The sequence below is a fragment of the Phacochoerus africanus genome, chromosome 15 (genome assembly GCF_016906955.1).
Source record: "Phacochoerus africanus isolate WHEZ1 chromosome 15, ROS_Pafr_v1, whole genome shotgun sequence".
NCBI classification, from domain to species: Eukaryota; Metazoa; Chordata; class Mammalia; order Artiodactyla; family Suidae; genus Phacochoerus; species Phacochoerus africanus.
In genome coordinates, this window is record NC_062558.1 from 32802192 (window position 1) to 32814509 (window position 12318).

Here is a 12318-nt window from a genome sequence, read left to right on the forward strand (position 1 = left end):
GTGGCTCCAATTCGACCCCTAGCCTGGGAACCTCCACAGACCATGGGTGCAGCCCTAAAAATCAAAAAGAAAAAAGAAGGAAAAAAAAAAAAAAAAAGAACGAACGAACTTGGAGTTCCCATTGGAACTTGGCTCAGCAGTAACGAACCTGACTAATGTTCATGAGGATGCAGGTTTGATCCCTGGCCTCCACTCACTGAGTCAGGGATCTGGTGTTACTGTGAGCTGTGGTGTAGCTGGCAGCTGTAGCTCTCATTTGACCCCTAACCTGAGAACTTCCATATGCTGTGGGTATGGCCCTAAAAAAATAAAAATAAATAAAAATAAAAATAATAAATAAACAACTTAATTAAAAACTAGGTCAAATATTTGAATAAACTATTCTACAGAGAAGATATGCAAATGATTGACAAGCACATCAAAAGATTCTTAACATCATCAATCTCCAGAGAAATACAAATCAAAACCATAATGAGGTGCTATTTTTATCTTCACTAGGATAATAGACAATAACAAGTGTTAGTAAGGATGTAGAGAAATTGGGACCTTGAACACTACTGGTAAGAATATAAAAAGGGACAGTCACTTTGGAAAACAGTGGCAATTCCATTCCAAGAGAAATGAAAACATAGTAAATCCACACAAAACTGTACACTAATGTTCAGCACTATTCATACTAGTCAGAAAATGGCAACAACCCAAAGAAGCATCAACTGATGAATGGATAAATAAAATGTGGGATTTATACAATTCCATAAAAGGAATGAAGTACTGACAGGTGCTCCAACAGATGAAACTTGAAAACATTATGCTAAGAGAAAAAAGCCAGTCAACAAAGACTACATAGAGTATGATTTCATCCCTATGAAATATCCAGAACACGTAAATCTATAGAGAAAAGAAAGTAGATTAACATGTCTAGGGTGTGAGTGTATATGTGCATGGGGCGGGAAGGGAGTAATTATTAATACAAGGTTTCTTTTTGGAGTGATAAAATTTTTTAGATTGACTGTGGTAATGACTGAACTCTGGGACTATCCTAAAACCTACCAAGCCATATACTTCAAATGGATGAATTTTACGGCATTTCAATTATAGGAGATCTTTGAACAATTCAACTTTGAACTGTGTGGATCATCTTATATGCAAATCTTTTTCTTTCTTTTTTTAATTCTGCTTTTTTGGGCTGCACCCAAGGCATATGGAAGTTCCCAGGCTAGGGGTCAAATCGAAGCTACAGCTGCTGGCCTATTCCACAGCTACAGCAGCACCAGATCTGAGCCACATCTGTGACCTACGCCGAAGCTCATGGCAACACCAGATCCTTAACACACTTGAGCAGGGCCAGGGATTGAACCCGCATCCTCATGGATACTAATCAGGTTCATTTCCACTGAGCCACAATGGGAACTCCCTGCAGATCTTTCTAATAGTCAATAATACAGCCAAAAAAGATCCAATGTTCATTGATCTGGAACTGAGGATATGGAGGAATGACTATAAATTATATTCAGATTTTCAACTGCACAAAAGGGTCAATGCCCCTAACCCAAGCCATTCAAAGGTCAACTGTATATCTAAATAGAGCTATTAGAAAAAAAAGAATGCATATCTGCAAAGAAACAAATATATACTTAGAAAATAAATATTTTAAGGATGGATAGAAAATAATGTGGGGAGGTGTCCATATCCACAACATGTGGAAGTTCCCAGGCCAGGGATCAAACCTGCACCACAGCAGTGACAAAGCCAGGTCCTTAACCACTAGGCCATCAGGGAACTCTAGAAAATAATTTAAAATGATCAGCTGCTAATGATGTAAGGGGCCATCCACATACTGGGGTGGAAGTGATGAGGTCAAGTACAAATGGAAGAAACTCGGATCAAAGTAATACTTTCCTGAATAATCTTTTTTTTTTGTCTTTTTCTTTTTATGGAGGTTCCCAGGCTAGGGGTCGAATCAGAGATGTAGCCGATGGCCAATGCCACAGCCACAGCAATGCCAGGTCCAAGCCGTGTCTTCGACCTACACCACAGCTCATAGCAATGCTGGATCCTTACCCACTGAGCGAGGCCAGGGATGAAAACCACATCCTCATGGATACTAGTCAGGATTATTAACCACTGAGCCATGACAGGAACTCCCCGCATAATCTTTTTATGTAATTTCCATTTGAAAATATATTAATATTTTACACATAAAAATAAAATTGAGGAGTTCCCATCATGGTGCAGTGGAAACGAATCCGACTAGGAACCATGAGGTTGTGGGTTTGATCCCTGGCCTTGCTCAGTGGGTTAAGGATCCGGCATTGCTGTGAGCTGTGGTGTAGGTCACAGATGTGGCTCAGATCCTGAGTTGCTGTGGTATAGGCCGGCAGCTACAGCTCGGATTTGACTCCTAGCCTGGGAACCTCCATAATCTGTGGGTATAGCCCTAAAAAAAGACAAAATAAATAAATAAATAAATAAAATAAAATTGAAATAATTAAAAAAAACTATACTTACAAATGATAACAAACTCGACTAACCTACCTGTGTGTCAAATTGCTGACTTAACTCAGTGACTATATAGAAGACAGTATTTTGGAAGTAAAAAAAAGGTAGCAACTCCTGAATGAAAACTGACACTTAAGGAATTCTTAGTGAAACAGATGCTAGAGAAAAGTAACACTCCAAAGAAATCTTATATTTTATTCTGAAGTCTAACAGAGAAGAAATACTTTTAAAACATCTTAGACACATTATACTAAATAAGCCAGCTGCTAAGATAGCCCCCAATGATCCTGCCTCCTGGTATTCACAACCCATATTGTAGTCTCCAGTCACAGGCACCATGTGTACAGCAAATGACAAAAGTTAGGATATGTCACTTCCAGGTTAGGTTTACAAACTGCAACTCACATTTAAGTCAGTTTCTCTCTGAATAGTCATTTTGGGAGAAGCCAGCTGCCATGTTATGAACATAATTATTCTGCCAACGGCTCTCAGTCGGGAAGCAGATCCACCAGCCCTAGTTCAGATAACCACCACTTTAGCCAACAACTTGTCTGCAACTTCTTCTTTTTTTTTTGTCTTTTTGCTATTTCTTGGGCCGCTCCCACGGCATATGGAGGTTCCCAGGCTAGGGGTTGAATCGGAGCTGTAGTCTCCGGCCTACGCCAGAGCCACAGCAATGTGGGATCCGAGCCGCTTCTGCAACCTACACCACAGCTCACGGCAACGTCGGATCGTTAACCCACTTAGCAAGGGCAGGGACCGAACCCGCAACCTCATGGTTCCTAGTCGGATTCGTTAACCACCGCGCCACGACGGGAGCTCCAGTCTGCAACTTCTTAAGAGACTCTAAGGCAGAACCACTCAAGCAAAGCTGCTCCTGGATTTTTGACCCTTGGAAACTATGTGAAATAAAATGTTTGTTGTTTTAGGCAGCTAAGATTTGTGGCAATTTGTTAAAAGACAGATAATAAGTCAATAGCAATGAGCATATGAGATATCCAATGACCAGAAAGTGGATTCTTTTTTTCTTTTCTTTTCTTTTTCTTTTATGGCCATACCTATGGCATACAGAAGTTCCCAGACTAAGGGTCAAATTGGAGCTCATGGATACTAGCTGGGAACTCCCAATGGGAACTCCTGGTTTCTAAATACTATTTCTCAGCAAAAAGAATCAGGATTGCTTGGAGGACAACTGATCCAGGTCTATAAATAAGTAGTATCAAAAGGACAAAGAACCCATCTTGAAGGGACTACCATTGATCAAAGTTGGAACAACGGGAGCAGGAAAAGTAATAATTGACTGAAACACAATCAATATAAAACTACATGAAAACCCATGTGTTCATCACTCTCCTGTATAAACTATTTCAGGACACCCAAACTGCCCTTGTTGAAAAAAATAGCCCTGGAGTTCCCGTCGTGGCGCAGTGGTTCACGAAGCCGACTAGGAACCATGAGGTTGCGGGTTCGGTCCCTGCCCTTGCTCAGTGGGTTGACGATCCGGCGTTGCCGTGAGCTGTGGTGTAGGTTGCAGATGCGGCTCGGATCCCGCGTTGCTGTGGCTCTGGCATAGGCTGGAGGCTCCGATTTGACCCCTCCGATTTTGGCCTGGGAACCTCCATATGCTGCAGGAGCGGCCCAAGAAACAGCAAAAAGACAAAAAAAAAAAAAGAAAAGAAAAAGAAAAAAATAGCCCTTTACAGAATGATTCTAACTTATAAATGGAGAAGAAATGCTAGAAATTCAGAAATCACTCTTTCAAACTCCTAACTACAGTGATTTTCAAACTATAGTCTTCTACCAGCAGCATTACTAGGGAATTGGGTTTTTATAAATTGCACTAGAAAAGTAAATTCTCAGGCTATGCCACAAACCCACTAAATTGGAAACTCTGAGGATGGGGCCAAGCAATCTGTATTTTTAACAAACTTTCCAAGTGAAATTAATATACACTAAAATTTGGAGTTCCCGTCGTGGCGCAGTGGTCAACGAATCCGACTAGGAACCATGAGGTTGCGGGTTCAGTCCCTGCCCTTGCTCAGTGGGTTGACGATCCGGCCTTGCCGTGAGCTGTGGTGTAGGTTGCAGACGCGGCTCGGATCCCGCGTTGCTGTGGCTCTGGCGTAGGCCGGTGGCTACAGTTCCTATTCAACCCCTGGCCTGGGAACCTCCATATGCCACGGAAGCGGCCCAAGAAATAGCAACAACAACAACAACAACAACAAAAAAAAGACAAAAGACAAAAAAAAAAAAAAATATATATATATATATATATATATACACTAAAATTTGAGAACCACTGCCCTAATGAAAAGACGATGTTAAGTATCAATCATCAATGAATCAGATGAAAGAGGAACATAAAACTACAACTAGAGAGGGGGAGGATCAGGCTATCACTATCTGAGCCCTTAATGAATCTTACCATAACTTACAGTAGGATCAGATATTGCACACCTTTCTTAAATTTTAATTTTGGCCCTTTCCCCTTTTTATGGCCACACCTCTGCATATGGAAGTTCCTGGGCCAGGAACTGAACTTGACCTACACCTGGAGCAATGCTGGGTCCTTTAACCCACTGTGTCGGGCTAGGGATTGAACCTGTGCCTCTACAGAGACCCAAGCCTCTGCACTGGGATTCTTAACCCACATACCACAGGAGGAACTTCTATACACCTCTTGAATGATCCAATATAGAGCACTCACAAATATCTACAAAGTATTCCTATCTCTTCTCACAAAAAAAGTTAAACCTGAATGCAATCAATGACATCTTAAGAAATAGAGACAGGAGTTCCCATCGTGGCGCAGTGGTTAACGAATCCGACTAGGAACCATGAGGTTGCGGGTTCGGTCCCTGCCCTTGCTCAGTGGGTTAACGATCCGACGTTGCCGTGAGCTGTGGTGTAGGTTGCAGACGCGGCTCGGATCCTGTGTTGCTGTGGCTCTGGCGTAGGCCGGTGGCTACAGCTCCGATTCAACCCCTGGCCTGGGAACCTCCATATGCCGCGGGAGCGGCCCAAGAAATAGCAACAACAACAACAACAACAAAAAAGACAAAAGACAAAAAAAAAAGATACTCATTAAGTATGTAGAAATGAAATGGCACTTCCTTAGAAAAAAATTAACCTTGTAACTAGATAACTTTAAATGATTTAGAGTTCTTTCATTTAGTGTTATAAGGCAAAGATAAAGAATACCATACAGGTTTTGGAGTTCCCCTTGTGGCTCAGTGGAAACGAATCTGACTAGTATCCATGAGGTGGCAGGTTCGATTCCTGGCCTCACTCAGTGGGTTAAGGATCCGGCATTGCCATGAGCTGTGGTGTAGGCCAGCAGCTACAGCTCTGATTTGACCCCTAGCCTGGGAACTTCCATATGCTGTGGGTGCGGTCCTTATAAAAAAACAAAAAAAAAAGTTCTGTTTTTTTCTTTTTTTTTCTTTTTTCACTGTACCTGCAGCACATGGAAGTTCCTGGGCAGGGATCAAATCCAAGCAAGAGCTGTAACCTATGCCACAGCTACAGCAACACCAGATCTTTAACCCACTGTGCCAGACTGGGGATCAAGCTAGTGCCTCCAAAGCCAAGGTGTATCATTAAACCACTGTGCCACAGAGTAAACTCCTCATACAACTTTTTTTTTTAAGTTTTCATTATTAACATCCACAAAATAACAATTACTTCAAACACTGAGGAAAGCTTATTAATTTAAGAATTGAAATTTTTTTAGAGTTACCACATGATCTGGCAAATCCTACTTCTAGGCCATTTATATGGCGAAAACTCTAATTCAAAAAGATACATGCATTCCAATGTTCACAGAAGCATTATTATTATTATTATTTTTGGTCTTTTTGCTATTTCTTGGGCAGCTCCCACGGCATATGGAGGTTCCCAGGCCAGGGGTTGAATCAGAGCCGTAGCCACTGGCCTACACCACAGCCACAGCAACGTGGGATCAGAGCCGAGTCTGCAACCTACACCACAGCTCACGGCAACACCGGATCATTAACCCACTGAGCAAGGGCAGGGATCGAACCCGCAACCTCATGGTTCCTAGTCGGATTCGTTAACCACTGCGCCACGACGGGAACTCCAGAAGCATTATTTATGATAGCCAAGACATGGAAACAACTTAACTATCCACTGACGGATGAATGGGTAAAGATACGGTGTGTGTACATAGGTGTGTACAGGTACACACGTACACACACACACACACGAATACTACTCAGCCCTAAAAAAGAATGCCATTTATAGCAACATGGCTGGAACTAAATATTATCATACTAACAGTGATGTCAGAGAAAGACAAACATATGACATCATTTATATGAAGTGTCTAAGAAATGACACAAATGAACTTATTTTCAAACAAACAGACTCACAGACATAGAAAATAAATTTATGGTTACCAAAAGTTAAGGGGATGCGGGAGAGATAACTAGGAGTTTGGGATTAGAAGTCACAAACTAGGATATATGAAACATATAAACAACAAAATCCCACTGTATAGCACAGGAAACTATATTCAGTATCCTATAATAAACTACAATGGAAATAAAAAGGTGAAATTTTTGTGTCAGGAAGACAATTATTGGGCATGAGAAATAACCTTATTATATAAGCCACCCTACACTCTACTCTCAATAAAACGACAGCAAATAATTGCTCTCAATTACTTAAATGGCAAAAAGGGTAATACTTTAGCATTACTCAACATTAAAAGATTTCCTCTTAAGGAGTTCCCATCATGGCTCAGTGGTAACGAATCAGACTAGTATCCATGAAGATGCAAGTTTGATCCCTGGCCTCACTCAGTGGGTTAAGGATCCAGTGTTGCCATGAGCTGTAGCATAGGTTGCAGACAAACTCAGATCCCTCGTTGCTGTGGCTATGGTGTAGGCTGGTGGCTACATCTCCGACTCTACCCCTAGCCTGGGAACCTCCATATGCTGTGGGTGCAGTCCTAAAAAAGACCAAAAAAAAAAAAAGATTTCCTCAAAATAAATATATGTTTTTTCCTATGAAGGCTCTTGTACACAAATAAAGAACACTAGATTATACAACGCTCTCACTTTAAAGATGAGGAAACATCCCTCTAAACAGCATTTTGATGTTTTCTGAAGTGAGCTGCTGTTTACTCAAAAAGAAATTTTAAATTTGGGGAAAAACTGTATGTCATATAAAATATCAGTAATGAGTAAATCAATTTAGCAAACCCTCTTTTCAAATTTAACACTGAAGACATCAAAAAGAAATTATTCTTTGTGAAGAGGATACCTAATATTCCCAATTCATAAGTATTTCTCCTTCCCTGTTTTTGCTCATAAAAAAACACATCTAAGTATCTGATGTAATATTCTAGGCATCAAAAGTCAATGAATGGCTTCATTAAAGTCAAACTGCACCACAAATATTTATTCATTATAAACTGAGTTATTTAATGCATGCAGCATGCAGATTATAAGCATACACAGGCAGGATTATTCTCACCTTTACCTGCTCTATATGTCTTGGCTTGATTCACTGGCATGGGCGTCATAGGTATAGGATATAAAGGCTTGAGGGAATTAAAAAAAAAAAAAATGACGATTAGGCTCTCAAGATATTAAGAATTTATCTTACCACTCTCTCTTAGTCGCACATTGCTTGAGAGCCAGCTCTGAGATGTCCTGATTCTCTATGAGTCATTAAAAAATGAAATCACACCCACAGTTAAAAAGAAAAGCCCAAACTACAAAAAATGTAAACCATCTTTTTTACCAGAAAATATTCTCAGATTAGGTCCTTATATTAACAATACACCACACTGCAAGCCTTTTTTTTTTTTTTTTTTTTAAACGGCTGTACCTGCGGTATATGGAAGTTCCCAGACTAAGGGTTGAATCAGAGCTGTAGCTGAGGTGATGCCCACAGCCATGGCAGCACAAGATCCAAGCTGCATCTGGGATCTACGACATAGCTTGTGGCTGGATCCTTGGCCCACTGTGTGAAGCTAGGGGTAGAACCCAAATCCTCACAGAGACAATATCAGGTTTGTAACCCACTGAGCCACAATGGGAACTCCAAGCCTTCACTTTTTAAATACCTCTGTTGTACCATCACTACCTCAAGTCACTGCACACCTTCGGAATACTTGGTGTTACATACAAATAGCTTAGAGAGGGTAAATGAACAACAAATTCTATGACTTACTTGCACACCTGGGCTCACTGGGACTGGATACATCATATTTGGTGCAAAACAAACTGGTTGAGTATAAACTGGAGTTGGCTGCTGATGACCCACCATAGATGGGCTAGGTTGTGCTTGAGGACGAGGTGAGGTTGGGGTGGTAGAAGGCTTTGGCTACAAAAACAAAAAGCAACTATCTTAAATGAAAAGCTAACTATTATTGCAATCTGAAGACTAATTACCCCTATCTTTTTTCAGTTTAATATTTATTTTATTTTGTCTTTTTAGGGCCACATCCATGGCATTTGGAAGTTCCCAGGCTAGAGTACTGGAGCTGCACCTGCTGGCCTATGCCACAGTTATAGCAAGGTGGGATCCGAGCCGTGTCTGCTACCTACACCACAGCTCATAGCAATGCCGGATCCTTAACCCAATGAGAGAGGCCAGAAATTGAACCTGGGTCCTCATGGATACTAGTCAGGTTTGTTACCATTGAGCCATGATGGGAACTCCCCCCATCTTTCTTAGTTTTACTCACTTTTAATTAGGCCCTCTTAATGAAAATACCTAATAGAATACAAACTTCCATGTGTTTCAAGTTAAAGAAAAAAATATGCTCGTAGCAAGTTAATGTTAACTTTAATCAACAATACTATTAAAAACAGCAGAGGTGATTTTTAAGCAGCTGGAGAAAGTTTTATTTATTTCTTTTTCCCCGTCTTTTTGCCATTTTTTGGGCCATTCCCGCGGCATATGGAGGGTCCCAGGCTAGGGGTCGAATTGGAGCTGTAGCTGCCAGCCTACACCAGAGCCACAGCAACACAGGACCTGAACCTTGTCCGAGAATTACACCTCCGCTCACGGCAATGCCGGATCCTTAACCCACTGAGCAGGGCCAAGGACTGAACCTGCAACCTCAAGGTTCCTAGTCGGATTCGTTAACCACTGAGCCACAACGGGAACTCCTGGAGAAAGTATTTTAAAAAATTAAAAATAAAAAAAAAATAAACCTTACCTTCTTACAAAGTCAGGAGAATAATAACAGTATTATCTATGAACCTGAGAGCCTAGTAAGCCAATCATCTTCAAATTTTGAATCAGAAAGGATTCAAAGATTTGCCCTAGATCATATCTAATTGATGACAAAACTAGGAATTTTTTTCTATGGCTCAAAAATATTCATTAATTGCTACATAAGAAACTAGTAGTTGTTTTAGCATACTATAACTGAATTTAGATGGCAGGTGTGGGAAAAGGAGTAATAATAATTTTTTAAAAAACTAGATTACTTCAAAGAGAGAGAGAAACTTACCTGAGAAAAGGAACGAGGGTTGAACTCCTTCGCATTGGGATTCAACGTTGATTTCCTCACTTGCCTATACCAGAAGAAAAAAATAAAGGCCAGTGAAATCTGCAAGGAATTTATGCTTCTCTAGTCTTTTATACCTGAGAGTTTTTTTTCTTAACTGCTAAACATCTAAGCAATTCTCACTAGAAGATCATTAGTTTCCTTCATGAAACACATACACATACACGTACTTCTCACTCTTTGATAACTAGCCAAAAAAAGAACAAAATTTTTATAAAGTGTAATATGCAAAACTTATCTCAAAGGCAATCAACAAGAACTTAAAACAGAAAAGACAGTAGTCCCTTACAAAATATCCTTAAAAGCAATCCTTAATATACCAATTATAAAACATGCAATACTTCTTTTATTTGACAAAGTGTTTCCTACATGAAATATCTTGGGAAAAATCATGAATTCAATAAAAATTTTTGCCTCAAGTCAAGAAAAAATTCTCCCTACTTATCAACAAGGTGCATTCCAAAAGTTCAGCTATAACTGGGTTGTATGGAGCCAGAACAAATAAATTGATTGTGCGTAATTAGGTTCTAACACTAGCTCACAAAAGCCCATTTAACTGACAATATATTGGATGTACAGAATTAATTCCATCTTTTTTTCTTTTTCTTTCAAATGAAGTTTAGTTGATTTACAATGTTGGGTTAGGTTCCGGTGTCAGAATGAATTCTGTCTTAACAAATCCAACCATTAACTAAAACACCGTTTGTTTGTCTGTTTTTCTTTTTAGGGCCACACTGGCAGCATATGGAAGTTCCCAGGCTAAGGGTCGAATCAGCACTATAGCCACCAGCCTTTACCACAGCCACAGCAACTTGGGATCCGAGCCACGTCTTCGACCTACACCACAGCTTGTGGCAACGCTGGATCCTTAACACACTGAGCAAGGCCAGGGACTGAACCCAAGGCCTCATGGTTACTAGTAGGGTTCATTAACTGCTGAGCCACAATGCGAACTCCTAGAACATTGTTTCTGGTGGAAAATACAATAAATTCCAAGTAGGGGCACTAGGTACTTCTAGCGACAGTTCTTAGTCCTAGCAGCACAGCCAAAAGGTGGGTACTGACCAGCATCTAAGGGATATTGGTCCCAAAAACCAGTAATTTTTTTTTTGCTGCACCCATGGCATGCAGAAGTTTCTGGGCCAGGACAGAACCTGTACCACAGTGGAAGCTTTCCAAAAACCAGTAATTTTTCAATTATTTGTATATTTACCAAAAAAGCCATTCTTGATGTATGCATAGGATTTTTTGTGCCATGGAGTGCAAAAGCAGTGGACAGAAGAAGAGTATAGGGTGCAATGACCTAATTTACTTAAGATCTCATTGCCAGTTAGTTATAAATTGAGGGCTACTTATAAAGCAGTCTAAAAGTCTAGACAAATTCTAGAGTTGGAAGGCTCTGGACACCCTACGAAAAAATAATGAAGGATGTGCTAAATTCCAGGTTTACTCACTCAGCTGCATCTTTCTTCTCCTCTTTATCATCTTTCTCTTGTTTACACCCTGGACTGGAAGTTTGAACCCCTTGAGATGTGACCTCAGGTCCTCTCTTGTGCTCCGTGTTACTGAGGATTGAAGGGGAAATGCTGGGGCTGCTCGGCTTGCTGCTGCCACTGGTGCAGTTGCTGCTATTTTCAATGAAAGAATCCTTAGCATTTGGTTCAATTTTGTCTTTGATCACATCTCTTGATTTTTCTCCCTCTCTACTTTTGTTTAGCAGTTGATCCACAGATTCAGAAGCAGAACTTGGCTGTAACTAAATAAAGGAAATAATTACACTTAAATATTTTAAATTAGTCTAGTAATCAATTTGTTCCATGAGCAAAACTAGTATTTGTAGGCCTGAGTATACTAAAAGCTTTTTTCATACTTTATGAATAATGTTTTCATTATAAGGCAACAATAACAGTATGTCTATAACTAGTCATGTAAGCACGCAAATGTCCTAGCCTAAAAAAAAAAATTACGGAGTGCATACCATGTGTCAGAAATTCTGTATGTAGGACATAGAAATGCGAAATAGTTCCTATCCTCCCAAAGTTTACCATCTGGATGAGAATAGACAAACAACAACTGGGGTAGTGCTAAAAGATCCCTTAGGAAAAAGCAATTTATGGAAAGAGAAGGCTTTTCTTTGGAAGTGTCATATAGTTTAAAGTGTGAAAGATGTTGAGGGAGGAAGGCAGGTGTGGAGTTCCAAAACAGGAATACTAGTGCAAGCAAAAGAAACAGCATGTTTTTTGTTGTTTTATTCTTTCTTGGCTGTCCAT

General features: G+C 40.2%; 1 protein-coding gene across 15 annotated transcripts in view; it reads right to left on the reverse strand.

Annotated features, from left to right (window-relative positions):
- The window catches only part of ATXN2 (ataxin 2), a 119802-nt gene that overhangs the window by 37770 nt on the left and 69714 nt on the right, over positions 1–12318 (reverse strand). For 13 of the 15 annotated variants that reach the window (XR_007132159.1, XR_007132158.1, XM_047760033.1 and 10 more), the window contains 4 exons: positions 11503–11804; positions 9992–10055; positions 8701–8853; positions 7999–8065 (listed from right to left, as the gene is read on the reverse strand). Coding sequence is in view for 13 of the 15 variants with exons in the window: in XM_047760033.1 (XP_047615989.1) it covers positions 7999–8065; positions 8701–8853; positions 9992–10055; positions 11503–11804 (586 nt within the window). In the remaining 2 variants the exon portion in view is untranslated. The remainder of the gene's footprint in view (positions 1–7998; positions 8066–8700; positions 8854–9991; positions 10056–11502; positions 11805–12318) is intronic. The other 2 variants (XM_047760037.1, XM_047760027.1) reach the window with 1 other exon arrangement.